The sequence below is a fragment of the Takifugu rubripes genome, chromosome 4 (assembly GCF_901000725.2).
Source record: "Takifugu rubripes chromosome 4, fTakRub1.2, whole genome shotgun sequence".
Taxonomy (NCBI): domain Eukaryota; kingdom Metazoa; phylum Chordata; class Actinopteri; order Tetraodontiformes; family Tetraodontidae; genus Takifugu; species Takifugu rubripes.
In genome coordinates this window covers 8,794,594-8,820,640 of record NC_042288.1, presented here as the reverse complement: position 1 = coordinate 8,820,640, position 26,047 = coordinate 8,794,594, and the positions used below count along the sequence as shown (strand labels likewise).

Genomic DNA, 26,047 nt, shown 5'->3' with positions numbered 1-26,047 from the left:
GTAACTGCTGCAGATGGCAGATATTCGAAAATCAAACATTATGCTACAGCACTTCCTGATTGGCTCGTTCTCTCTTTAGCTCTGTCACCGATTGGCCCAAGCACTTGTCAATCAAGGCAAAAGGGCGGCAACAGCCAAAGGGTCACCCATAAACTCATAGTAAAGACACAGGCAAGCAATATATTTTCTATATTTTATTGTATGTATATATATGTATATATACACACACATTTGTATATATATATACACACACAACATTTGCATGTATATATATTCCACATATATAAAAAACTTACAAAAGATATCTATATATATCTATCTATATCTATATAGATATATAGATATAGATAGATAGATATATATAGATATATATATATATATATATTCTCCCAATTCAGTAATCATTTTCTGTGTTCTATTGCATAGAAAAAGGCACAACTCTGAGTTCTGTGTAAAATACAGCCTTTTAGTCTTGATTTTGACCATCTTGACGACTTTGAGCTGCCGAACACTCGGACAGCGCCAAAAACAGACTCCGTAACGAACACTGATCCAAAGAAAAAAAGTCTCTGGGGCTTGATGTTGTTCATACTATGTACATGGCATTTGGCATTGCAGAATCTGTGAGAGGCTTTGGAGTCTTTGACATCTGAAGGTTGTTGGTGACGAGTATTTGTGTATTGCTGCGTGAACTGCTAGCCTTCAACTGGAACATGACAGACAGAAAGAAGAAAAAAAATAGTACAAAACATATAAAGCTGTGGCTGTAACGCCACCAAATTCCATGACAAAGCAAGAAAAAAAAATAGATAAACAAAATAACTATCTATGTATATAAAAATGGCTTCCACCCATAATTCCGCTCAGACACATTTCTATCCGAGGTACATTCCACGCACGCCTGTACACATTTACAATCCAAAGGTTCACTTCACATCAAAATAAATATATTTACACAGAAAAGGAAAAATACGAATAAATAACTTCATTGACCAGAGCAAGAACAAGCACTCCAACTCAAACGTGATGACAGAAAAAAAACAAAAAAACGGTCGTCTATAAAAAGTATTAGTTGGTGTTTCTGTCTGTTCACACGTTCTGCTTTGGATTCACTTCGAGGCGTTTTCCCTCCGTGAGCTGAGGAAAGGGTGAAGAAGGGCTTTGTAAGAAAGTTGCCGTTTTCTCAGTGACATTTTCATAGTTTGAGTCTCACACCAACACACAGCAAAAGGCGGGTTGCCAAGTCTCGCTTTTGCTGACTCACTGCTGTCTCCCTGAATACAAAAGGAGACATTTTCCAATGTTTTGCTGGGAAGGAACAACGAAACTAGGGGAAAAAAGGACTGTTCAGCGCTGTGATGAGCTTCATGGCTGGTGGAGCCTGGTGGTTATTTAAATCGGGGAGAAAAAGTTGATTAAACTGGTGTCCGAGCGGGAGGGATAGCATTAGCGGCGTCGGCTATGACGCCGCAGAAACTGCCCCTTAATAAAACTGATAATGGAGAATGTGACTGAGAGGAAATCCGGACGCTGAGCGTTGTCAGTTCCACCCAGATGACGCGGTGTGTTCATGGTGTCCTAACGTAGAGCTGCCAAAGGTGGGAGGGTGTGGTTCGGTCCCACCTCGGGACAAAGGAAGCATGTGTAATGAACCCTGAGATCTCTGTAATACTGAATCTGTGCTGTAATTTGTCTCCGTTGTCCTTTGGAAAATAATACTTTGTGAGATGGCTGCATTAATGGTTTTAGTTGGGTGGCGCAGCGGCGCTCATTTGCATTTAACTGAAGTGAAGCGCGATAACCGGCCCGTGTCTGTGTCGATGTGGGGGGGGGGGGGGGCGTTGAAGTGAACTCAAAGACAACGTGCAGAAGAACAGACGTCTTCATCAAACAAAGGGGATGTAATTTGCAGCTAATACCAAAGCATAATTATAGAGCCAAGCTAACGCAGCACACTAGTAAAACAACGCGTTTCTCGTAAAAACCTACATCACTCGCCTAAAGAATAAAAAGTATCATCTGTAATAAGATTAAATAATTATCATTTGATCGTGAGAAATTACCTCAATAACTTTAGAACAATAAATTATAAAATACATGAAGGAGCGACCTCTGTGGGCTTCTGATGTAAAATGAACTTTAAAAAAATACTGTAAAAAAAAAATGGAATTGAGTAAGTGGTCATTTTTTGAAAGGCACTCATCTGTAAAAAGCTATGAATTCAGTGTGCACGTGTTTTCAGTTGTATTTCTAAAGCTGTATCCCGGCGAGATACAACAGAAGGACTGTAAAGTCCTCCAGAATGAGGACAATCTACAGGCCCTAATTTGTTTTGTCTATCTACAGTTTCTTTTTAGGGTTAAGGCTTAGGTTTGGGTTAAAGTTTTCAACTGGGATTAGGGAATGAACGGAGTCGGTGGAGGTCCAACAGGTAAAGAAATACAAAGGTGTGTTTCCCGGTTACTTCGTTTCCATAGGTGGAAAAGCGAGCACAGTGCATGCACAGTGTTGTTTAGTAGTTGTCATAGTAGTACTGACTGACATCACCACTGATGTTTACAATTATCGATTCGTTAAGAGGATTTAAAATATCTATAAAACCCCCCCCCAAAAATGAGAACAGTCAAATTGTTCCCGAATCTTTCATTCCAGTCTGCTCTCTGAGGTGGGCGAGTCACGAGCCCACCAACACCTCCATGATGTGGTCCAGTTCTGTCAGATCCATTTTGAAAGGCTGACTGGCTGAAACCTGGGGGGTGCTGCCGCTGTACGGCGACGCCAGCGATTTCAGGAGATCGTCTGCTGTGACCAGCGGCGTGAGCTTAGTGAGGCCGCCGCCCGCCGCCGCGCCCACGGCGCCGCCTGTTGTACAGGGGTCAAAGTCATACATGGACGTGTCGATGTCCGCAAACAGGACATCGTCCAGAGCCAAGTCTGAGAGGAACCCGGAGGGGGAGGAAGAAGATGGCGAGGAAGGAGTGGAGGAACCGTCTATTAAGCCGCCGGGAGGCAGCGCGGGCAGAGCGTCCATCATTCGGATTTCAGCGCAACGGCTCTCTGCTAACGAGACGCCGGCGGGCTCTGGTTTAGCGCCCGTGGACCTGCAGTCTCTGGGCAGGCCTGTGGGCGAGGGTGAGCAGGGGGCTGTTAAGTGGGAGGACTGGGCGAGTGGCGTCAGAGCTGAGGAGGTAGTCGCGGTCGTACAATTAGATGCTGCTGTCCTTGTTATGGCTGTCGGAGGGCCCACCTCCATGTCACTCAGAGCAGAGGGGAAACCGTTGGACGAGGCGTGCGGGGGGGCTCTCGAGGGCAGAAGTGCCAGTGGTAACTGTGGAGCCTGAGCCGGGGGAGGAGAAAGAGGAGGGGTGGGTGGAGACGGAGCGCAAAAGGCTGAATCACCACCGTCCTCTTCCAGTAAAGAGGCTGGAGTCAGGCATGCATCCAGAGGGGCGGGGCAGGCCTCCACGCGGACGGGACAGGCCTGGGCTGCCTGGCAGTTAGGAGGCACCATCGGGTGGGGAGAGGGTGGAGGGGCAATCATGGGCATCAGCAGTGCAGAAGGCTGGGACACCTGCCCCGTCCCCGTCATCACGCCAAACGAGGGCGGGGCCTCGCGGAAGCCCTCGTCCATGGGATCGTCAGGCGGGGGCGAGGGCGGGAAGAGCAGCGGGCGCAGGGAGCCCTCCTGCTTGAGCTCGTCCTGGATGCGTCGCAGCATGTTGTTGATGAGGACGCGGCGCTCCAGTCTGGGCTCGCCGAGCGGACGCTGGCTGTACAGCTTCATCAAGGAGATGTTGAAGATGGTCTGCCGCTGCAAGGTGTACGACACCTTGGACAGGCCGTCCGGGCACAGGCCTAGCCCCCCTCCTTCCACCGGCACCGCCAACGTTTTGCCTTCCAGCCCCTCTTCATCCTCGTCCAACTTCCGCTTCGCGCCTTTACCAAACATATATCTGGAAAGAAAAACACAGACACAAAACCAGGAGGTTAAGGATGGACCGGAACCGAGAAACAAGAGGATTCGGCTTTGTCTCCACTTTATTTGGACTAATGATTTGACGTCGTGTGGCTCTGCTGGCAGCTGTAGGTCTCAAGAGCGGCAGCTTAACTGGGAGGATTCAAAAAGCAGCTTAAACACAACAAGCCGACTGCAACAGGGATTAAAAAAGAAAACATACATTGAAACTAACGGCATCTGGAGTTGGAGGCTCGGTGCTGCATACTGAACACACACACGTGCACGCGCACAGGCCCTGGCGCAGTTACGTAATAGCAGCGTTCCATGTTGTGCCACAGGATCGTAGGGCAGATATACCCCCCCCCCCCCACCCCCATTCTGACTGAATTACTTACACTCTTCAGACGGCATGAACGTCCATATGAACCGGCTGCCACCGTCCTGTGTCACTGCTATAGATTCAAATGCCATTCTGCCCCATCAAACTCAACCCGCCACTTCATCTCCGCCTCTCACAGCCGTGGCGCAGCGCTCGTAGGTACGAGCGGGTCACTTCTCACAGGGGCTCGAGTTGGGCGTTTGCGGGCCGGATCTACGCAAAGTTCTCAGCGGCGGGGGAACCAACCGGAGATGGAGAAAACGCGGGAGGAGCTGAGCCGGCGGCGAAAGAAGCGAGAGACGGAGAAGGAAAAAGAATGTAAAGAAAGCAAAGGAGAGGAATGGCTGCTGACTGTAATCCAGGCTGACAGGCTCGTGAAGCCAGTGGTGCACGCAAAAACACAGACGCGCATGCGCGCACGCACAGCACATGCATCTCTTTGCACACATTCTCTCTCCTGGTCTCTCACACACACACACACACACACACACACACACACACGCACACACACACACACACACACACACACACACACACACACAGAGGAAGTGTAAGCTGCAGGCCCAGTCACCAGGACTGGTTGGTTGCCATGACAAACAGAATCAGCTGGGAATTCACCCACGGAGATGACAAAGAATTGGATGGCGGAACAGGAGGAGAGGAGGGGATGGGGGTGGAGGGGTGGAGGGGTGGGGGGGTGGGGGGGGGGGGGGGCTGATGGCGAGCAGGAAGGAAGATGAAAAGGAGGAGGAGGAGGAGGCAGAAGCAGGGTGGGAGAGAGGCTGGTTTAAAAAAAATGGTGGGAGGTAAAGCAGCAACTTTGCCTCCTCCCTCCACAACTGCTGTGGTGCCTCTGAGCAAGGCTGATCTTCATCACCGGTTTAGCACACTTTAATCTATATTATGCACATTAAGACGTTCTGAGCCTTAGATTTTTATAATTTAGCTTTAACCAGGGGGGAGGGCTCTTGCGTTTTTAATAAATATTCCATTTAGATTTTCAGGACAGGAAAATATGTGACTGATTTAATTTGTCTGCTCAAATTTTGGGCCCTGATTAAATGTGGTGATCAATCAATGAAATTCTTTGACGCCGATTATGGGATTTAAAAATCCTGAAAGGTATTTTTGGTCTTTCTGTCACCGGCAGCACCGAGAGACCGCTCAGATAAAATGAAAAGCTGCTTTCAGAGGGGAACGGGGGGGCTTCAAAAGGCATCGTCGCAGCGTTTCTGTGCGTTTGGTTGCAGCTGTTGGTGGAACTTCGAGGAAAATGGCGAGTCGTGCCAAAGAGAAGCAGAGCAGCAGCTCGTTTCAAAGCAGTTTGTGGGTTTGTGATTGAGAGGCAAAGCAGCTGCACATGTCTCTCCCTCTCTCTGCCCCCCCTCCACACACACACACACACACACACACACACAGTAAAGGGCTGACATACCAAAACGGCCCCACCCCTAACATTCCACTTCATTATCCTTCTCTTCCCTTCCCTTCTCCACCTCTCCTCTCCTTCAGCCACCTTTTTAAAGTCCCCTCCTCCATCAAAGTTCACAGGTCCAGAAGTTTTCTTTCTGTTTTGAAAGTCGGTGCTGTAAATGATATTCTTGGATTCCAGAATTTAACCATTTAAACGCTGCAGCAGAAATGTCGCCATCAGATTCCTGACATTCCTCGCCGGTGCGTCATAAACTGAGCCTAAACTGTTTTTTAAAGCCACGACAGACGGACAATCCCTGATTTGCAGTTTGTATTTAAAAAAACAAACACTTATAATGGCCCAGATTAATTATTACCATGTTCATCAACACTTTAGAAATGATTCCAAATAAAAATCTAATGAAATTAGATTAAAATTTGCTTTTGCTGAACAAAAAACAAACATCTGCAGCACAATAAGATGCAAATCTGGGTGTCAAAATTAAAGTAAATGCTCCCGCTCTGCCGAAAAGGGAATACCTGACAGCTTTCTTTCCATTTTCCACAATGTTTGTCATCATGTTGGGAAAAGCTGTTGTTAAACGTACGTTTTTTGGACGTTCATCAGACGTTTAGAAGCTTTAGAAACCATTAGCTTCTATCTATAAATCAGATGCAAACTGACTTATAGAAAACAGACTTTCACGAGTCTGCAACATACACCAAAACACGGCAAAGAACTCCAAACTCAAACGTTTGTATCAGGTGGCGATCTCGTCTCCATGGCATCAGGAAATGTGTTTTCTGGTGGTCTAACAAATAAAAACAGGTGTAAACAGCCCGTCGTGCCCACACACAGATCGGGGTTAAGCGGTGTAGTCCAGGAGCTAGCAGGAGTGTGTCGTCTGCCGTAGTGCAGCACTGGTGGATGGACTCTGCAGTGATATTATGATCCTGTAACAGGATACGCGGGTTTCCATGCCTGAGCTGCACATCTACCCCTCCCCCTCGACTCTTCGTTGGGCTATTTCAGGTTCTCTGGATGCACGCTGCACACTGCAGGTAGATGAAGGCACTGCTAGCCTGGCACCATATCAAAGTGTCAGCATTAAACACTTGCGTGCATGCGGATTGCTTATCCCACCTTCTCTGCAGCTTCTGTGTGCAATGCAAAAAGCTCTGCATCCACGGATGATACTCTATGTGTGTGTGTCTGTGTGTGTGTGTGTGTGTGTGTGTGTGTGTGTGCCTTATATTTAGGAAAGCAACACTTAGCACTTAGAGTATACTACTATGCAAATTGTGCTAATGCTACTTCTACTTGGGCTTGTTCTGCAATGAACTCGGGGGGAAAAAGTGTTCACTTGACAACAAAATCAGAAGAATTTAGACCAACTCTGTGGTTACCAACCTTTACTGAATAAATAAAATAGACACAAAATTCCAAACCCTTCCATTAAACTGGTGTTTATGGCAATATTAGGAATAAATCAAGTTTGAGCTTCTATTTAAACACTGATTAGCACTTTCAACATGGAGTTGCAGTGTGTGTGTGTGTGTGTGTGTGTGTGTGTGTGTGTGTGTGTGCGTGTGCGTGTGTGTGTGTGTGTGACAGATCTTACAATGCTCACATGACCAATCAGCTGAGTATCAGAAGGAGAATCCACTACCGTTTCCTTGCGTAATGACAGACTGGTGCAGGATTTACTCTGTTTTTAATTATAATTTGAGCTGAAGGTGAAACCTACAGTGTTTCCTGATTGTTTAAAACCAAAAGCCCCTGAGTTCATGTTGGTTTTTGCACTGCCTTTATGGTAGTAACAAGTTAAAGTGACATTACACACAGTGTGCAAAGAGCAGTGCGAAGGTCAGAGGAACGCAACGGTGTCGCCACTGTTTAACCCTTTAGCTTCACTCAAGTAGAACAGCTTTTTTCTTCACCAACAGCTGCAAAATTTTGTAAAAATACATCAAAAATGCATAAAAAGTAGTGTCGCACAAGGTAGTGTACCTAAAAGCTTAAAGATTTAGAAGGCTTTCCTATTTCTTTCTGCAAGAATGAGTCTTAATTCTGACAAAAACAACTCGGAACAATTGTTGAATATTTTTCTAACTGAATTATTATGTTCCAACTTGTTTGTTCGGCAAAAAATTATATTTTTCCCTAGCAATAAAAAATAAGAAACAAGAAGATAAATATCAAGACAACAGCCAGAAGGACTGTAAAGCTCAGGCTGAGCTCAGCAAGAAGCTCTTGCACGGCTCAGAAATGTGAATAAAACACCAAAAGCAGGAGGGACAGGAAGTTGTGCTTTTCCTCCTTGAATAAAAAGTATCATTTCATATCAGCAGACCTACGCAGGAACGTCAATGACAAACACGCACAAAGTATGTGGGCGTGTGCCAGTCTCAAATTTCTTGTCATCGGTATCATACTAAAACATGCCTCCCTCTCTCACACTCACACACGCACACACACACACACACACTTAAGCCAATAAATAAAAGTCAAAAGAAGTGAGCAGATTAAGGTCAGCAGACGTGTTGACATGTTGCTGCTCTGTCCACCGGTACGCCGCCTCCTCCAGCCCGACACCGGCCCAGATGAAGACCCCGGCATCCCCGTCCGGTCACCTGGGTGTCGTGGGGGAGTCCACCTTATTACTGCGGTATCCGTGCACCGTGCTCTTACTGCAGCAAATTCAGCTGAATTACCACAGCGCCCACCTCGTTCACCAGTGTCATCATCTTTACTGCAGGCAGCGGCACCATTATTACTCCAGCATGATCCTGGTGAGGGCAGCATGGCCGCTGCACCCACCGTTAGCCGCGCTGCTACTACAGCTCATCCGCCTGATGCAAAGCAGCCTGTGCATTCAGCCCTGACTGGGTAATTAAGCAGTTACAGCTGTGTAATTACACCATGAAAAACCTGCTTATACATGATGCTGCAAATTAAAAAAAAAAAAAAAAAAAATCCAAGTAACGTCAAAAGTATGATCTTTCCATTTCAGGCGAGCATTAGGATTTATTTACGCTGATGGACATTTTATACGATTTAACTCCGGTGGACATTGAGCGATGCGATCGCAGGAGGGCCTAAAAAACACCCCAGAAGAAAGTCAAATGTTTCTGCAAACGAACCTATAAAACGACGGTAGAGCGGTAGCGCGGACGATGACAGTGGAACCCAGACACTTGCACCGAGGCCACCGTCAGAGCGCCGATCCATCCCAATCCTCCGGGTGCGTGTCTCCACGTTTTTGCACGTGTTTCTATATTCTGACTTTATCCAGAAAAACTAAATTCTCAGCCACCGTGTATCACCGTATGTTTGGTTAAAGGCCTGCAAAGCGTAGAACAGACAGGGCGCACCTCCCTAAAAGTGTGACATCACACGACTTTTTAAAAGCTGCAATTAGTCTTTATGCTTTGTCTTTATCATTCATGCATATTTGAGTTCCTACGACCTGTTTTATAAGCACTGACCAACTTAAATCTCCACATTTTAACACCTTTTCGGCTCTGCGCACCCCACCAGCAACCATAAATGCACCTGTACTGTCTCCAGCACCACCCATCCGACGGCGACACACGAGTCAGCGTGTCTTCAAGACCCCTGCAAAGCACTGTTACTCATTACTACCCTGTTTCATCTCCTGGACTCTTCTCTTTGGCTTTTCCACCAGCCACTGCCATCATCTGCTCACCCACTGCAGCCAATCGTGTAGCCCAGCATCACATCTGCATGCTCATCTGGTCTGATCCGACGTTGTGGGTTTCCCATCTATACAGCAAAGAAACTTCTGCAGGCGGTGCAGAGCAGCACCAAAGTGGCAAAAGTCAGGAAGAAGCGCTGTCCGTCGCTCCAGGAGCCTGATGAGGTGTTATGAAACAGGAGGCCCACTACTGGTCATACAACTGCAGTCTTAACACACAATCACGTCCAATTTCCCCCCGGAAAATGTCTCTCAGCAGGGTCAAACAGCCAGTGTCACCCCCGAGAAAGACAAAATAAATGTGTTTTGTGCGTCTCTTTAGAATCGGAAGGTCCGACAAGTATCACGTCTTAAGCTCCCACCGTCAACAACACGAAGTAGGTCGTAAATTTAAACGGGGTCAAATTACTTTTTGCAGAGGAAATCGTGATGGTGAGTGGCGTTATCGACACCGACCGTGTTCATTATAGCGGAATGTGAAGTATTGCAGGTTACCAAAAGGGAAAGAAGTAAGTTTATCAGACTTTTCTTTGTTGTGTTAACTCAGAAAGCTGGTCATCCTGCCTTAAATATTAATTGGAGTCGATACGGACTCAAGTAGAACCAGAACGAGCGGCGGTGAGGCCAGATATTACCCATTAAACGCCAAAACTTTTTCATCCGGACGCCGCTGCCCACACCGCTAAAACCGCAGCCTTCGCCCCGTCTAACGCCGAGTTAGCTCCGTCTTTGCCTCGTTATTCAGTCTATCGCTCCAGCGTGGAGGAGAGAAACGGGGTCTTACCACATCCAGGTCCACCGCAGCTCGAAACAGAAACATGGAGGGTATTTAAACAGTCCCGACGTGTACAGAGGAACGGGCCGTCCTGACTCCCGGAGACTCTGTCACACAATGGCGCTGAGAGGAGGAGAAAACTGCCTCCGCTCACAGGAGCTGCGCCGCCTTCACGGGCTGTCGGACATACCTTCGCCGCGGACTACACGTGCGCGTCCGTTTTACACCCATGCACATTTCGGTGTAAAATTACAGACACAAACTATATTATGAGAGTGACACAACAGTGTGCACAGAAAACCCCTTGCGCTTCCTTCCATGTCTAACAGAAATTTTCCGGAAGGTGATGTATTTGATTGGAAAGCCAGGCGCGTAGTCTTAATGCTACCCGTTAAATTAATCTGAATAATTTTGGGTGTATGCGTTTGTTTTTCAAGGTTCATTATCTTAAAGGAACGATTATGTACTCTTAATTGTGTTACAATGCTGTAACTACTGGCATGGGAGGCTCGATGGTGTTTGAGTGTTTAATATTGCGAGCTGTACTTGAAGGCAGCGGGTGAAACTGAAATTGAGCAGCTGCGTCTCGAGAAGTGGCGTCGTAAGGTTTGCCCCGCCTACACACACACACACACACACACACACACACACACACACACACACACACACACACACACACACACACACAGAGAGAGACTTGAACAAATACAGTACATTAGTGGAGCCTTTACAGTCTACTTCTATTCATTTGTGTCAGTCCAATCCAAACCTTGATCCAAACTTAACCCAACTTTAACAAATTCACACTTCAATATGGCCCCAGTCATTTTTTTGTCCTTAACATGGGTTATTTTGGCTGGTATAGAAGTTGGGAGGTGCAAGATTTTAGTACTGTTACTGTTTACTGTTTGGATCTAATATCCAAGAGTCTACTCTTTAATTGAGGGATTCGCCAATGGGCCACTTCTGATTGTGGCAAGTTTTTTTTTGCCATAAGGTATTGTCCAGTTTATTTATTTTAAAATAAATTTTCTGTAGTTTATGTCACAAAACAAGAAATTGAATGGGACACACCATCTGGGTGGGATCACCCCCATGAAACTGTGACACTTGGTTGGTTCCATATAGCCCATCTTTTCCAAGTGTAGTGAAACGATAAGCGTCAGTGAAGATGGATGGAAAGAGACCAGAAGGGGCTTTAGGGGCAGGTTGGGGGGAAAAGGCCATTAGAGAAGGTTGCTGTCAATGTGCAGAGTTCACATTTTTAAGAAGACGTAAGCGGAAATTGGGTAAGGGAGAACAATATGTCGTGGTATATTTTAGGTTAGCAGAGTTGCTCCAGGTTTTTATCACCCATGCATGAATTTAAACACTTTTTGTGATGCAAGTAAAATCCACCTTTAGTGTAGTATGCAGTGGTCTGAATTTTTCCTGGTTCTTGCTCTGAGAGGGTCTGAAAAATCTGCAGCGTGAACATTTTCATTCCCACCTTTTCATTAAAATGTCTTAATCTTGGTAGGATACCATTCTCTTAAGAATCAGTTTATTCTATCATTGTGCAGGAAAGCAGCATTAAAGCCAATACGGCACCCAAAACTGGAAAAGGTTTTCATTGCACAAGGAACTCAAACGGTAATAAAATAGTTTTAAAACCCTGCATTAAATTAGATTAGCGAACACTTCCCTCTTCCACTGGTGTTCATTTGGAGTCAAAGTATGTTGTGAACTTGTGCATTGGAAAAGCTCTGCAATCAAGTTGTAAACATAGGAAAACACTGTTGCTATAGTGACAGCGACGCACAAATTTTGCCTGTACAAAGTTAAATGCAACAGGAAAAAAGGAGGTGTTTCAGAGTTAGCCAGTTTAGCCAAAAGTATACAGATTAATCCTACCGTAGCTAATTTACCTAATGTTACTGTCAGCACTTAGAATCCATCAGGGCTGAGGAGCTATTTTTAGATTTAATTTCAGCATAGAAACGTAGCAGTGAGGCATTTTTCGAGCTTCCTACGCTGAGTGTGAGGCAGGAGCAAGATGGCCGCCATTAAAATAATGACTATTAATCTTCTGGACCCTCGTTTCTGGTGATGCCACATAAACCACGTTAACATCAGAATGAACTGGCAGCAGGGGTTAGCCTAGCTCTGAGCCTGGCAGCGACGCTAGCTTCAGCATTGAATGGAGGTCTGATTTTAGTTCTGTGTTCATCTCTCTGGAGTCTGAGTTGAGTCATGAATGCAGAGCAGAGAGGAGGGATGGCTCTAAATAAAGATTTCAGGTCAAAAACAGGAAATGGCTCAGTGAGCAGGGAGGGCAGGGCCATAGCAACACCAACTGGAGAGAGCTGCACCCACATCTCTCCCTCCCTCCCTCCTTCATCTATCTTTATTTATTTCATCCTGGCTCTTTTATTTTCCCTCTCCCTGTGTAGAATCTGCTTGTTCCGTGCCTCGCTGTTGCTCCGTCCTCCAGTCTTTGTCTCTCACTCTGCAGTTCTTTCCCCAGCTTGCCCAAACATTTAATTGATTCTGAAGGTTTGCTGGATTTTCTGGGACGACATGACGGTGAATCAACCAAAGGCATCAGAATCCACAGTGATGCGAACAGGAGATGAACTCCATTGTTGAGTTGTGTGCGTGTCACAGAAAGGACGTAAGCCTGACTCATGGTGAGTTCACTCGTCACTCCAACCACACACAGCAAGTTACACCTTTGAAGCCCCACATGGCACAAAAACCCCTGTATTTGTCGTCGCCTGTCATCTAATATTCAGGGGAGTTTGCTGTCCAAATTCACCCAAAACCCACACAAAAGGAGCAAATGATTCTGTCATCTGTTAATAAAACCGAACCTGCGAAAGCGTCACATTAACCTTTTACGTGTCAATTAGCAGAACAGTTTAACCGCCCAGTGCTAAATAAGAAATATTAACGGTCAAAGTTGCTTTTGCGAATTAAACTCCACAGCGGGAACGTTTGTTGAGGCATCGGGACTTACAAGTTTCCTTAAAGACAACGTAACACTAGACCCAGGATTAAGTTTGGCTTCTATATTTCATAGTTCTGCACTTTCTGTACAGTAATCAGCAGAATTAATATAGTCATTTTTAATCATGCAGAGTAATTTGTAACTTTTTCACTTAGGTTTAGGTAAAAATAGCCAAAGAGAAGAACACAGAGAGAAAAACATAGGCTGAGACACATACACAGTATATATTTATTGTTTCCCAGTAATTTGGAAGGTATACTAGTCCTTAAATGTATTTTTGACTTACACATACGTGCACAATTCCTTGAGTATAAATGCCCATTTCAACAGTATTCAAGGGTTGGAAATATTTAAATATCTCACACTTGACAGAATGTACTGAAATAATACTTAAATAAATAATCTCAGGTCTGTTTTAAGATAAGAGTGGAAGGAAATGTTCAAGTTTTCTTACTTCTTCTTTGGTATAAATAATAAAGCAGTTAAAGCATTTGAGCATTTAATCAGACATGTTAAAAACCAATAAAAAAAGGTGCATAAAGGGCAGACAAATGTGAGGGCGCTGGCCGATTTTTGTGTGAAAGGGCCACCGGAATATTATTAATACTATTAGACATGGGCGTGGTTCAGCGTGGAGATAAAGGGGAGGATGGGGAGGGGGTCCACACCAAAAACACCCATCTGCTTTCTCTCCCATTCTCTCTCTCTCCCCCTGTTTTGTCTCTACCTCCTCCTTCTCTCTCTCTTTGTCCCATTGTTCGGAGCATCCGCCATCCTCCCAGGCTCCATCACACACACGGTCAGGTTTGCTATCAATAAAGTGATGGATCCATGATCGGTATCGCAGCTCCTCTGCTCACGCGCACACAAGCACCCTGCAAGTTAAGCAAGACTTTGATCATTTTAGTCTTGGAACTCTGGAAAATGACGACACATCGGAGCTTTTTTGTCTCCTCAGTGCAACAGTTTGGTTTGCTAGCCACTAGTGGTAGTTACTAGCTACTACTGGTGTGTATTTAACATAAATCATCATTCAGGTGTTAATTTGAATTTCTCGAGTACGCTGAGAGAAATGAAACAATCTTTGCTCATGAAAAGAGCAAGTTTAATAGGAAGAGGTCATTGGAGTGCACAAATACCGGGAAGGCCGTGCAGACACGTCTCAGGACAGCGTGCAGAGTTGAATTTTGGGTTTTTATGTGGTGCTGATCTACCTGTTTGGTCCAAACTGGAATCACAGCTTAAGCACCTCCCCCGATCAAACTAACCAGGGCTCAAACAGATTGGGAGGGACATGATCCTGACATTTCCAGACGGTAAAACCAAAACCTCACAGTCACATATTAATAATGCCATTGGGGGTCATGTCAATGATGGGGGAGGCAATCCAGCGAAACAAGTACGGCATAAAAAGTTTGACAAAATCAAAATCTTATGGTAACATGAACACAGCAAAGACGCATCAAACAGCTGGTTTAATTGGAGCTAGTGAAGCGTTGGAACTCAAACTTCACAATTCCTTTAATGACACCAATTTAGGCCCCTTGCACAAAAATGCATGTTGCAACAAGAGCAAAGTTTATTGAAAGCAATGCCATCCAACTGGGTGAGTCAAAGAGAGACAACGGGAAACATGAGTTGGAGGAATCATTTATCATTCCTGCTGGGTGGTATCTGCAACAATGCTTTTTGTTAGTGACTAAGAGCAGGTTTAATTCTCCAGATTGAACCCGCTGAAAGAAACCTCATTAGCCTCTATTTTCAAGAAGGGGCCTCCTTAATTTGATGATTCACATTCTGGAGCCTTTCGGATGCAGCTGTTTGATTAAACTGGATTTTCCCTGTCAAAACAACACCTTCTGTGCACAAATGGAAGACCTTAGCCATCTAAATGGAAACTATTAAGAGTGCTCCAAATGAAACTTTTCATATAGGAGCAGGCCTGGCGCCTTCAGCACGGACTAAGAACAGGGGCGAGAGACATAGATGAGAATGAGAGCGAGGGAGCTGGAAGGAGGTGTGTTTACTCATGGCTGTGTGACGCCTCCAGTGTCAGGTGACTTACAGGAAAGAAGTTGTTGTTCTCTCTTTCTCTTTTGCACTGACTCTCTTGGTCATTCCGCTCTTCTTTTTTTTTCACCATTTCTGAGACGAACTGGGTTTGTGCTGCCAAGCTGCTCCTTAAATTACAGCTAATTGTGAAATACAAATCAACAGAAAAGCAGGTAAAAGCGCTTGTAGCAGATGATCGAGGTTGAAATTTGCTTGCTGAAAAATGCTAAAGTTCCAACGTGGAGCACATGATGCAAATCAGTTAAACCGGCCAAGACATTAAGAGACACTGTAATAACCACATTAGACATAGAACACAATACGCCGTTGTGTGCTTTAATGGTTTTTGGCTCAGAGCTATGTGAAAAGGTTTACTCCAACCTTCCTCTGCGTGTGTGTGTGTGTGTGTGTCTGTGTGTATCCATCCATAGAAAAACTCCTTTGCCACATTCCAGTGAGACAACTCACCAATAGTCCAGATGAGACAGAGATACTACTGTGTCCACTGGGGGAAAAACTGGGGGGGAAAAAAGACACTGATGGTGGAGAATTCCCATAATCTGAGATCTACGTTCGTGGGCCTCAGATTTAGCGCCATTCTGAGGAGTGCGAGTGTTCATTCACACTGTAAGTACGGTGGTAGCTATCTTGGCAAAATAACAGCTGCTTTGCTGGTGTGCGCGTAGTGTGCTTCCACTTTCACGTGGTTTTTTGGCCGTCTCCCCTCTAACAATGAATTCTGCAGTCAAACTGAACCGCAGTGTAAACTCTGTAGAGGGAGATCCTGTAGTTGAAAACAGGAAGGTCATTAATCTTCCACAGAGAGCCAGCAGGCTTTAAAGAAGCAGCCTTCTCAGTTTTTCCAGCCTTTAGGCAGATTCGACCACGCCGTACACACAGGGTTTAAACTCTGGGGTGTGTTTATAATTATGTGTAAAACAGTGGGAAGTTGTGGACAATCAAAAAAAAAAACTGATCAAGCAATTAACACAAAAAGAGAGAACATTCAGGTGTAGACAGCCCTAATCGATCTACATTCCCATCCTCACCTATGGTCATGAGCTTTATGTAGTAACCAAAGGAATGAAGTCACAAATACAAACAGCTGAAATGGGTTTCCTCTGCCTGGGCGTGGCCTTGGAGAGAGTGGGAGGGGCTTAAACAACTGAGAGCAGAGTACAGCTGCTGCTCCGCTGAGTACAGAGGAACCAGCGGAGAACGTCCGAGCATTTGGTCAGGATGTCTCCTGGACTGGGAGAAGACCCTGAAACAGAACCAGGACACCCTGGAAGGTTTATATTTCCCATAAAACCCCTCGAACACTGCGGCGTTCTTCCAGAAGGAAGATGTTGGGGAGAGGATGGTCCTCGCAGATGGTAAATGCAGGTCACCAATTCATCACAAATCTGACACACATATGCTGAGAAGATGTTTTGGGAATCTTTGGCTTCACCTCCGAGGAACTCCTCCATCATCCATTAAGAATCAAGGTTTAAATGTCCTTCAGAACTTTTGTGTTACCTTAAAGTTTTTGAGCTTTCTCTTCTCTTTTCTCCTTTTCCCCCAAAAAACTGTTCCTGTGAGGTTTAAGCTGTCTTCACAAACCAGTCCTGAAATTCCCAGACCCTTTTTCGGGCTACTTACACACAGAATTGAACTTTAATGAGATCTGTTGTGTTACTTTTTATGCACCAACACAACCACAACAAGTTCTGTTTGCCCTTATTTTTTTAACACATATGTTCCTCTGTTTTTCCCCCCAAAATATTTTTTTAGCAGAGCAGAGTGTGGACAAAGGACTGGGTGTCTGTTCTGGAGGGGGGTGTTGGGGAGGGGAGAAGGGTCTGAAGGGTTACGGGTGGGAGTCTGTTTACGAATGTGAGTTTGTGTGTGTGTATGTGTGTGTGTGTGTGTGTGTGTGCGCGCACATTCATCTACATATTTCTCTGCATGTGTCTAAGAACACGCATGTTCTCATCGGTTAGTTAACCGGTGTGACCGTGCGTGTGTGTGTGCGCGTTTGTGTGTGTTCTTTTGTTTTGTTCTGGGTTGCCGGGTGATGGGACCAGCTGGGAGGGCTGAAGCCATTCACTTCCCTTCTGCTACCCTGAAGGCAGCCAGCAGAGAGAGTGGGGTGGGGTGGGGGGGGGGGGTGGGGTGAAGGAGGGATGGCACAGACAGAAAGAACAAAATTTGGTAAAAAAGGCAGCGGTGCACGAGTGTTGGTAGAGAGTGAATGAAGGGATTCATCAATGGAGGTGTGTGTGCGAGCGTGCATGGGGTTGTCAGGCTGAATCGTGATAGAGCAGCAGAGCTTACTCAGCCTGTCGTCCGGGTGTAGGAGGGCAGCAGCAACAGGGGGAGAAGTGACAGATTACTGTGTGTACTCTCAATCTGAATGACTATTGGAATAAAAAGGTTTCAATGTGGGTAAACAACAGCTAACTGGGCTCCAAAATGTAACAGATAGTAAATGTATCATCAGATTCACCATTTGGGACCGATAAATGGATTTAAAGTCATATTCCAGGACTGCAACTAACAACTACTCTATTGACTTTAATTCTGTTGCTGTTTGCACCACAAAAGTTGAGCACAGAAGCATTTGGACTCATAAAATGTCAGAAAATTGTAAAAATTACGAAACATTTTTCTTTGTCCATAATTCTACTTGTCTTCAAAGCAAATAAACTATGAAATATTTACATTTTGAAGCAAAAATATATATGTCTATTGCCTTTTAGTGGTCTACAAGTATCTGTCCAGCAACCATGTCCAGGTTCTGCATTGTAACCTTTTTAAATGTATTCTGGACTAGAACAACGGCCAGGTCGGATCTAGAACTAGATCTGATCGATTCATTTAATAGCAGCGATTAAATGTAGCGACATCGCAGCTGTGCTACCTTGAAACCTGGCATTTCCTATCTGGTTAACCTGCCTGGTTAATCTGCCTAGATAAGGTGAAGATTTGCCACCAAGAACTGCAATAGAAGCAGATCTGGTGCAGAGGGACTTTAAATTCAAACTTCTATCGCTGATAAACACACCGCTGGGCTTAGCACGGCTAGTAGATGAAGCAGACAAGCCAGTTTATCTTGTTTGGTGGACGTGTAAAACAGCAGCGTTTATTCAAAGTGGACTTGCAGAGAAGCTGCTAAATACGTAGAGAAGGAGATGAAACATCGAAACACATCTACACACAGGATTGTCGTATTGGTACAAAGTATTTTATGTTATCATGTTCAGTTGTGTGATAACTGCTGCCCCCGTGTTGTCTTTAACACGCTACAGCTACATATCGTGCATATTGGTGAGCAGGCAGATATTCCCATCAGGAATCGCACCAATTACAAAGAGACATCACCACTGTCCATGAAACAGCAAAAGGCAGTTGTATTTAACAAATAATGTAATTAATTTTAAAAAGTGAGTTGAAGAGCAGGATGGCAACAGGACATATACCTATATTTTTTATGTTTTTGGGGCTGTGGAATGTTAAACTTTAGTCCTTTTATCAAATTCAACCAAATGGAGGAGAACACGTGAAGGAGAACGTCTCTGTTGATCCACCTTTGGACAAATCCTTTGTCCAAATCTGCACCTGAAGAGAAGAGGTGGGGTTTTATTTGGCTCGGTGCTGACCCCCTTGTGACTTGTTTCAGTTCAATGTTTTTTATGATTCTCAAATATATTTCACTTCTGAACTATAATTATATATATTTATATTTAAAATGTTGAACTTATTGTTGGTAGCAACTCTGCAGTCATGTAAACTGAGCAGTAAATCAGAGAAAAGAGTTCATTTCTTCTTCACCTGAGACAGTGTGAAATAATAAGACTTGAAAAGAGGAAAAATGAAAAGGGTCGATGTAGTGTAGAAAACCTTTTTACAAAAGAAAATCAGTGGAATGGTGAAAATGGAATCAAATCCTTGACCAATCAACCTGAGATCCTCCTCAGGTTTATGTGAGCAGCTCACATCTTTTAATTATAAGTCATTTAAAACTAAATGCACTGTGATAGGTATCATAAATAAACTTAAAATTGTACTTTAAAAAATGAATCATGTTTAAAATAACAATAAAGCAAAGTTGTTTCTATAAAAAATATTTATTAATATATAGTTCTGTTGAGTCTAATTGTTGCAGTAATGCTGATTGAAGTCTACAAGTACTCCAGGGTAATTCTACAGTCTCCAGAGGCAGGAATTACTGTACTTGTTGGGACGTTTCGCTCATTTTACTCTATGTGCTTTTAAAGGACCCCAACCTCTCCCAACTAGGGTCTCACAAACAACACTTTGCCACATCAAACTGGTCTCCACAAGCTTAATGTTAGACTTGGTCCCCAACAGGCACCAGAAACATAAACACATACACACACTCATTTTTTGGGAGAGAGAAAGAAGGGAAGGCAAAAAGCTGCTGCCTGTGCAAGTAATGAAAAGGAGGTCAACGTCTGAAGGGCCAAGGATGTGGTGAACCCTTGGGACTCGGTACACGCACACACACACACACACACACACACACACACACACACACACACACACACACATTTCTATCTTTGTGAGGACTGTCATCGACAGCATGCATCCCCCAGCCTAAGCCTAACTTTTACCTTAACCTTAGAGCAAAGTCCAAACCTTCTAACAGACCTTTTGGGGTTGTCCTCTTTATCCTTGGGCAGCAGATGAACAAGACAACAAGAGGTGGTTTATGCGTGCACAAAAACCGAGCCTCCGGATCGACAGATCACCCCGCTGACAGGTGAAGCTTCAGCGGATACCTGCTCTCTGGGAGCAGATAGCAACATGCATGCGAACCAACGCTAGTCCTCCTGGGAGATTATTGCGCGGTGATGCTATCGTCGCAACCCCTCTCCCACTGTCTATTTATAGTCCACAGAGCGCTCCCTCTCTGTCTCTCAGTCTCCGTCAGATTCTCCACGCTGAGTGCCAAATGCATTAAAAAACAGGAGGTCGTCAGACACATTATATGGCAGTAAGCAGAAAAAAAATAGCACCTGCTCAACAGGTCAGGAGAGTAAACAAAGGAGCTGACAGGTGTTTCCAAGCCTGAAGGCTGCGAGCCCTGCAGATGGAGGTGGCCACCAGGGTTGATACTGCCGAATGTCACTTTTGTGGGTGTCTGATAGGGTCAGCAGGGGCCAGCAGCAGAGTTTAAGTCAGCCAGATGGGTTGTGGCATCTGAGTGCTGGGCCAGGAGCACAGACCAACCACAACACCTTAATCTGGATTAGCGGCTAAATTAGAAACCTGGTTGTTTGCGTAATCTGTCGGACAAAGTTCTGAGGGCCGTCACGGCCTGTTGACGAAGGGAAAAGAGATGAGGTCAAACAAAGAAGCAATAGCGCTTTGAAATAATTGCACCCTCTATCAAAGACAATAACATATTTGAAGCAGCAAAGTTTAAGTAAATCTGTTTTTAGAGAGTGAAAATAATAAAATTGCCTTCATATCAGGGACAATCTCGGGCGAATGTCAGATCCAAAGAGCAGCAATGGAGCAGCCGCAGATCATGTCAGTCAATGTGTGTGTGTGTGTGTGTGTGTGTATGTGTGTGTGTGTGTATGTGTGTGTGTGCTTATGTAATCTGGCCAGCAGCAGAGTACACGCGCCCAGGAGCGGTGTGCCAGTCCACACCGTCAGGTTCGTGACTGTCTAGACAAACAGAAAGTTGTTGCCTTTCAAATAAACTTCCAATCCCATAAAATAAAGTGATTAATCAACCAATCCCTGAATCCTACATGTGATCAATACGGCGACAACACCTGCTTCATCTTCCACGACTCATTCAACGCAAGGGCGCTCTAACTGTACCCGTTATTTACATAAAAAGAACACATGCAGTTACACACGTGGGTGCTATCGGGGTTTGCCTTTAATCCACAGCAGCCATAAACAGCAATAGAACTTTAATAAGCCACTATTTTGCCAGAGAACCATGGTTCTGCCCTGTTCAGGCGCTGCGTAACGGGAATTCCATTCGGCGCTTTTCCAGTTGTGAAACCTCCTAATGATGTCGTCACACACGTAAACATCATGTGGATGCTGCTTTGCGAGACACGTTTGAGGAGATTCAGAAGGTGCCAACATGCGCGTGTGTAAAACAAATAAGAAGTCAGACTGACTGGCGGAGCATCAGTTTGGTCACTCACCCTGTATGGCAGATCTGTCCAGCACGGTGTAGAGCAAGAAAATACACCGACGAATGGTTTGGACCTGTTCTTCTGTCAGAGATTCGTGATGTTTCTGATTAAATCTGAGACTTTGTGATTACATCCGACGGAGTGCGGACGGGATGGGTCCACCGTCTCCACAGTCACAGCCGCTGCCAAAGCGAAGTCAAGAGCAGGCAGAGCCGTGCTGCCTTCAGTCAGCGTAGGAATAATGAGAATCCACCCCTACGGACGGGAAAGATTAAACAAAGATTCGATCAACGATACAACTAAAATCATCTTCCTTTGTTTTCATTTGATAATCACTGATTAGACTCTTTGACTTCAAGCATTCACCGCCTATATGTATTGGAGGACAGGTGAGTTTATTGATTACAACGGTCCGTGAAGGCAACCAGCGGACAGCGTGTGACAGACGGGTTATGCGGTGACTCACGGCTGAGTCAGGACGTCGTGTTCCGCCCACTGTCGCGGCGGCGGCCAATGGGACCCGCACAGATTCGGTCCACGCACGGAAAACGCACACATGCCGACTGGGTGTGCGTTTTAAAGGGCACCGAGTGCCGGTTCTTATTGACCATTAAAAGACAAGTGGGCGTGGTCAGCGAGGCGCCGTCATGAATAATTGACCGACTGAGTCATGTGACTTTCTAGTTTTCAGATAAACGCACCGAGTCTACAAATAACCCCGATAATGACCCCACCGAGATGTGTACAGATGAGAATAGGCAATATTGATAAAGTTATTAATCAGAGTTACGCACAGATCAGTGTGACTAGGACGTATGCTGCACAGGCCAGCATAAAATTCAGATTTATCCGAAATGCGTGCTTTAAAAATATACTAAATCACACTAAAATTGAGGTCTTTGTTGACCGTTTACAGGTTGAAGTCAGTAACTTCTACCATCATTGTCCGAGAGAGGAAGAATAACCTATAAGTTCCTCTATGATCTCTTAAAATTAAACAGGAAATGGGACAGTAGGTGACCTCATAAATTCAAATTTGACAGCGTGGTTATCCTCTATATTTTAGCTTCATAGAAGGAAGTGACGAGAGTCGTGATGCTGATATTCTATATATTTTCAAAATGTTTGATAGAGTAAAACTATCTACATCTAATATAATATACGAATACATATATATAACATCGCGTAAAAAGTGTAGACTTTCTCGATATACAAATGTTACTTATATTTCTGAAGTCTCTTCATCTTATCTTCATTTTTGAGGGTAAGAAGTGGAGGAAGAATCAGGGACATTGACTGACCCCTCGTGGGAATATGACGTCACTGCAGGCTAATTACCGAAGGCATGATTGCATAATCAAATTTTCTTAAACGTATTGCAAGATGCAACAAAAAAAAATCCAACCTACGCTGGCAGTTATTTTATATGGTTTGTGCATTCAGGTACTCGATCTTAAAAAAAATTCTGCATATATACTAAATTATCTATCAGAAAGCTTTTAAGAAAAATAATTTGTCACTATTATCTGACCAGAGATTGAAAAAGGCCTTTTTGCCGACTCATATATGTATAATAATCTCTTCTCTTCACATTCAAACGTCAGCGCTTCGGTTATAGTAACAATGCGCCCCCTGCTGGTGTGGCAGGAGAAACAGGTGACGCACCAGGTGATGCTATTCGGACAAATCCATCATCCTTCCTCACAAAAGTAGGCGAAAATATCTGAACTTTACAATGTCTTCCACTTTTTGGTTTAATGAGTGTTGACATTAAACCTATTTTTGTAGTTTTACTTCACTGTGTAAAAATTACAAACGCAGTTTACCTGTTGTGCGTGAATGGTTCGCTCCACCTGCGGTCTATAAGCTCGGGTAAAGCCCTTTAAGCGCCTCAGTTTTTATCTGAGACTCGGAGCCAGCATGAGCCTCGGAGACCGCTACACGCAGTCTTCCTACCGGAAGATTTTCGGGGACTCTCTGCGGATGTCCGTGTCCTCCAACCGAATGAGCCGCGCCACTTCGGGGCTCCGTGCCATGCCCCCGTCCCACAACAGCACCGTCAACATGTACCGGAAGGTGGGCCGGCCCTCCGGGTCCTTCAGCCTGATGCCCGCTGAGTCCCTGGACCTGACCCAGACCTCCGTGGTGAACAATGAATTCAAAGTCATTCGAACTAACGAGAAGGAGCAGCTGCAGGTGGGGACACGTGTTTCTGGCAGGTTTGGTTTTGGACTGTGTGTATGAATTAGATGATTTTAGCACATTAAAGGAAGTTTCATCATCTTTGATGAATTCACACAACTCCCTCCGGATGTCATTACTTCCTAACACCAAACATAAATATCATAAGAAATCCTTGTCTGTCTGATTTTTTTTTGATTTTTTTTTAAAAAGGAAATGTGGATCTTACTCATATTTTGCCTCTTTCCCATTATCCCATCAAACTTTATTCTTATTCTGTGATGAATTGACAAATGTCATTACAGAGAAGATATTAATATTAACAGCACCACACGTGTTTTCATTGAAGATGCACTGTACAGTAATTATGAAAGCGCATTTTCCTCCGTTACAGGTGCATGATTGTGTTTACTCTTGTGTCGTTTAGGGCCTGAATGACCGCTTTGCCATGTTCATCGATAAAGTCCGGCACCTGGAGCAGCAGAACAAGGGGCTGGAAATGGAGCTGGCGAGTCTGCGGCAGAAGCAGAGTGAACCGTCGCGCGTCGCTCAGCTGTACCAGCAGGAGTTGAGGGACCTGCGGTCGCAGGTTGAGGAGCTGAGCAGGGATAAGAACCGCTACCTGATCGAACGGAACAACCTGGAGGACGAGTTTCAGGTAAAACCGGTGAGGGGGGGTTGGATCAAGATTCGGAATTCATTTTCAGCATTATCACTTGTGTAACTGCAGAGGCTCAGTGTAAAGTACGAAGAAGAGATGAGGGCGCGGGAGGAGGTGGAGCAGACCTTGAGATCCTTCAGGAAGGATGTGGACGACGCCACCTCTGTTCGCCTGGACCTGGAGCGCCGTGTGGAGTCCTTGATGGACGAGATCTCCTTCATGAGAAAGGTGCACGATGAGGAGATCCAGGAGCTGAGCAGCATGATGGACGCGCAGCAGGTGTCCGTGGAGCTGGAGCACTCCAAGCCAGATCTCACCTCGGCGCTGAAGGAGATCCGCAACCAGTACGAGTCCATCGCCTCCAAGAACCTGCAGTCCGCCGAAGAGTGGTACAAGGGCAAGTTTGCCAGCCTCAGTGAACAGGCCAGCCGGAGCAACGAGGCCATGAGGGCCAGCCGCGAGGAGCTCAGCGAGTTCAGGAGGCAGCTACAGTCCAAGACCATCGAGATAGAGACCCTGAGGGGGGCCAACGAGTCTCTGGAGAGGCAGATCTCAGAGATGGAAGATGCCCACAATGCTGAAGTCACAACCCTGCAGGTAAGCGGTTCGATTATTGATTATTGTGCAGGAGAAGTGGGAAGTTTGTTCTTCTCTCCATCATCACCCACTGTTGACAATGTTAATTCATGCTGATGTCTCCCAGAGCAAAACTCTTGTGCCACACTTGTTTCTGGCTTTACCAAAATCCACCACGTTCTTCACATTAGAGCAAACGTGACCTTCAGTCGGCCTGAGTCCTTTAGATTAAGCCTCTGCGGGACTGAAACAGCTCTTAGCAAATTGCTCCTTGCATGTTTATCAGATTAAGCAGTGAGTTGCTAAATCAGACCCAGGAAGGCTTTCATTGGCTTTTTAGGGAAAGTCAAGTTAAGCCCCAAAGGTTAAGTAAAGGATAGAATCACACCTCGTGGCCGAGAGGACGGCGCCCTCTGAGGCCGGTTGAAATATGGACTATCGTCATGCCTTTGTCCTAAAACCTTCTTCCTGCAGGACACCATCAGCCAGCTGGACGCCGAACTGCGGAGCATGAAGGGCGAGATGGCGCAGCACCTGAGAGAGTACCAGGACCTGCTCAACGTCAAGATGGCCCTGGACATCGAGATCGCCGCCTACAGGTGCCAAGCTAAACTCCCCCCTCGCTCATTTCAGCAGCCTTCCTGAGCCCGCCTGACCTTTCTTTGGACGCCTGCAGGAAACTCCTGGAGGGGGAAGAGACCCACTTCAACTCGGGGATGTCATTCGGCACAGCCAGCTACGCCTACCAGCCCCCCCGAGCCTCAGCCGGGCCATCCAGGAGCAGCCAGAGGGAGAAAGACGGTGCCACCAAAGAGAGCTTGAAGGAGAGCGGCGAGGACAAGGATGAAGCGGACATCAACTCCAACTGAACCGAGGCAGCAACGTCAGCAGGATAGACGAGCACAGACACCAACCAAGGCTGTAACAATCAACCATCACACAGTTTGAGCTGGAAAACATCGAAACCCCCTAAATCTCCTCTTTTAAACCGTTTGCCGCTACCATTAATTAATTCTAGCACTTTAGTAGAAAGACACGCGCTGTACAACAGTGCTTAAACGTGTAGCTCTTTTTTATTAGCTGTGAAGAGTCTATGAATCAAACGGTAGTCGCTTCACCTGACTGCAGTCTCCATGGTAACTGCCATTTCACCTGCACCCAATAAAAGTTTAAA

The 26,047-nt window shown here is 45.4% G+C and overlaps 2 protein-coding genes across 6 annotated transcripts; one reads left to right on the top strand and one right to left on the bottom strand.

The window, feature by feature from the left end:
- Nucleotides 1-309: 309 nt before the first annotated feature.
- On the bottom strand, nucleotides 310-23,403 carry sertad2b (SERTA domain containing 2b). 4 transcript variants are annotated; one of them, XM_029835730.1, is made up of 3 exons: nucleotides 4,481-4,830; nucleotides 4,354-4,449; nucleotides 310-3,953 (listed from the first exon to the last, which is right to left on the bottom strand). In XM_029835730.1, exon 3 carries the CDS (start codon nucleotides 3,947-3,949, stop codon nucleotides 2,675-2,677), a length of 1,275 nt encoding a protein of 424 aa, XP_029691590.1. In that variant the 5' UTR covers nucleotides 3,950-3,953; nucleotides 4,354-4,449; nucleotides 4,481-4,830; the 3' UTR covers nucleotides 310-2,674. The 4 variants fall into 4 exon arrangements, with proteins under 4 accessions (XP_029691590.1, XP_029691589.1, XP_011601472.2 ...); XM_011603170.2 differs by lacking the exons at nucleotides 4,354-4,449; nucleotides 4,481-4,830 and adding exons at nucleotides 21,465-21,710; nucleotides 23,282-23,403 and having other exon boundaries at nucleotides 311-3,953; XM_029835729.1 differs by having other exon boundaries at nucleotides 4,354-4,830.
- LOC101064170 (alpha-internexin-like) lies at nucleotides 12,620-26,047 on the top strand. Of its 2 annotated transcripts, none has more exons than XM_029835728.1 (5): nucleotides 12,620-12,913; nucleotides 24,064-24,294; nucleotides 24,367-24,894; nucleotides 25,348-25,472; nucleotides 25,550-25,756. In XM_029835728.1, the coding sequence occupies exons 1-5, from the start codon at nucleotides 12,911-12,913 to the stop codon at nucleotides 25,740-25,742; spliced, it is 1,080 nt and encodes a 359-aa protein (XP_029691588.1). In that variant the 5' UTR covers nucleotides 12,620-12,910; the 3' UTR covers nucleotides 25,743-25,756. The 2 variants fall into 2 exon arrangements, with proteins under 2 accessions (XP_029691588.1, XP_003963943.1); XM_003963894.3 differs by lacking the exon at nucleotides 12,620-12,913 and adding an exon at nucleotides 23,290-23,651 and having other exon boundaries at nucleotides 25,550-26,047.

Excerpts from the sequence above, each read along its gene's own strand:
- sertad2b (XM_011603170.2), bottom strand. The coding sequence starts at position 3,949 with ATGTTTGGTAAAGGCGCGAAGCGGAAGTTGGACGAGGATGAAGAGGGG.
- LOC101064170 (XM_003963894.3), top strand. The coding sequence starts at position 23,376 with ATGAGCCTCGGAGACCGCTACACGCAGTCTTCCTACCGGAAGATTTTC. Across the intron at positions 24,295-24,366 it reads ACCTGGAGGACGAGTTTCAG|AGGCTCAGTGTAAAGTACGA; the intron begins GTAAAACCGGTG and ends GTGTAACTGCAG. Across the intron at positions 24,895-25,347 it reads CTGAAGTCACAACCCTGCAG|GACACCATCAGCCAGCTGGA; the intron begins GTAAGCGGTTCG and ends TTCTTCCTGCAG.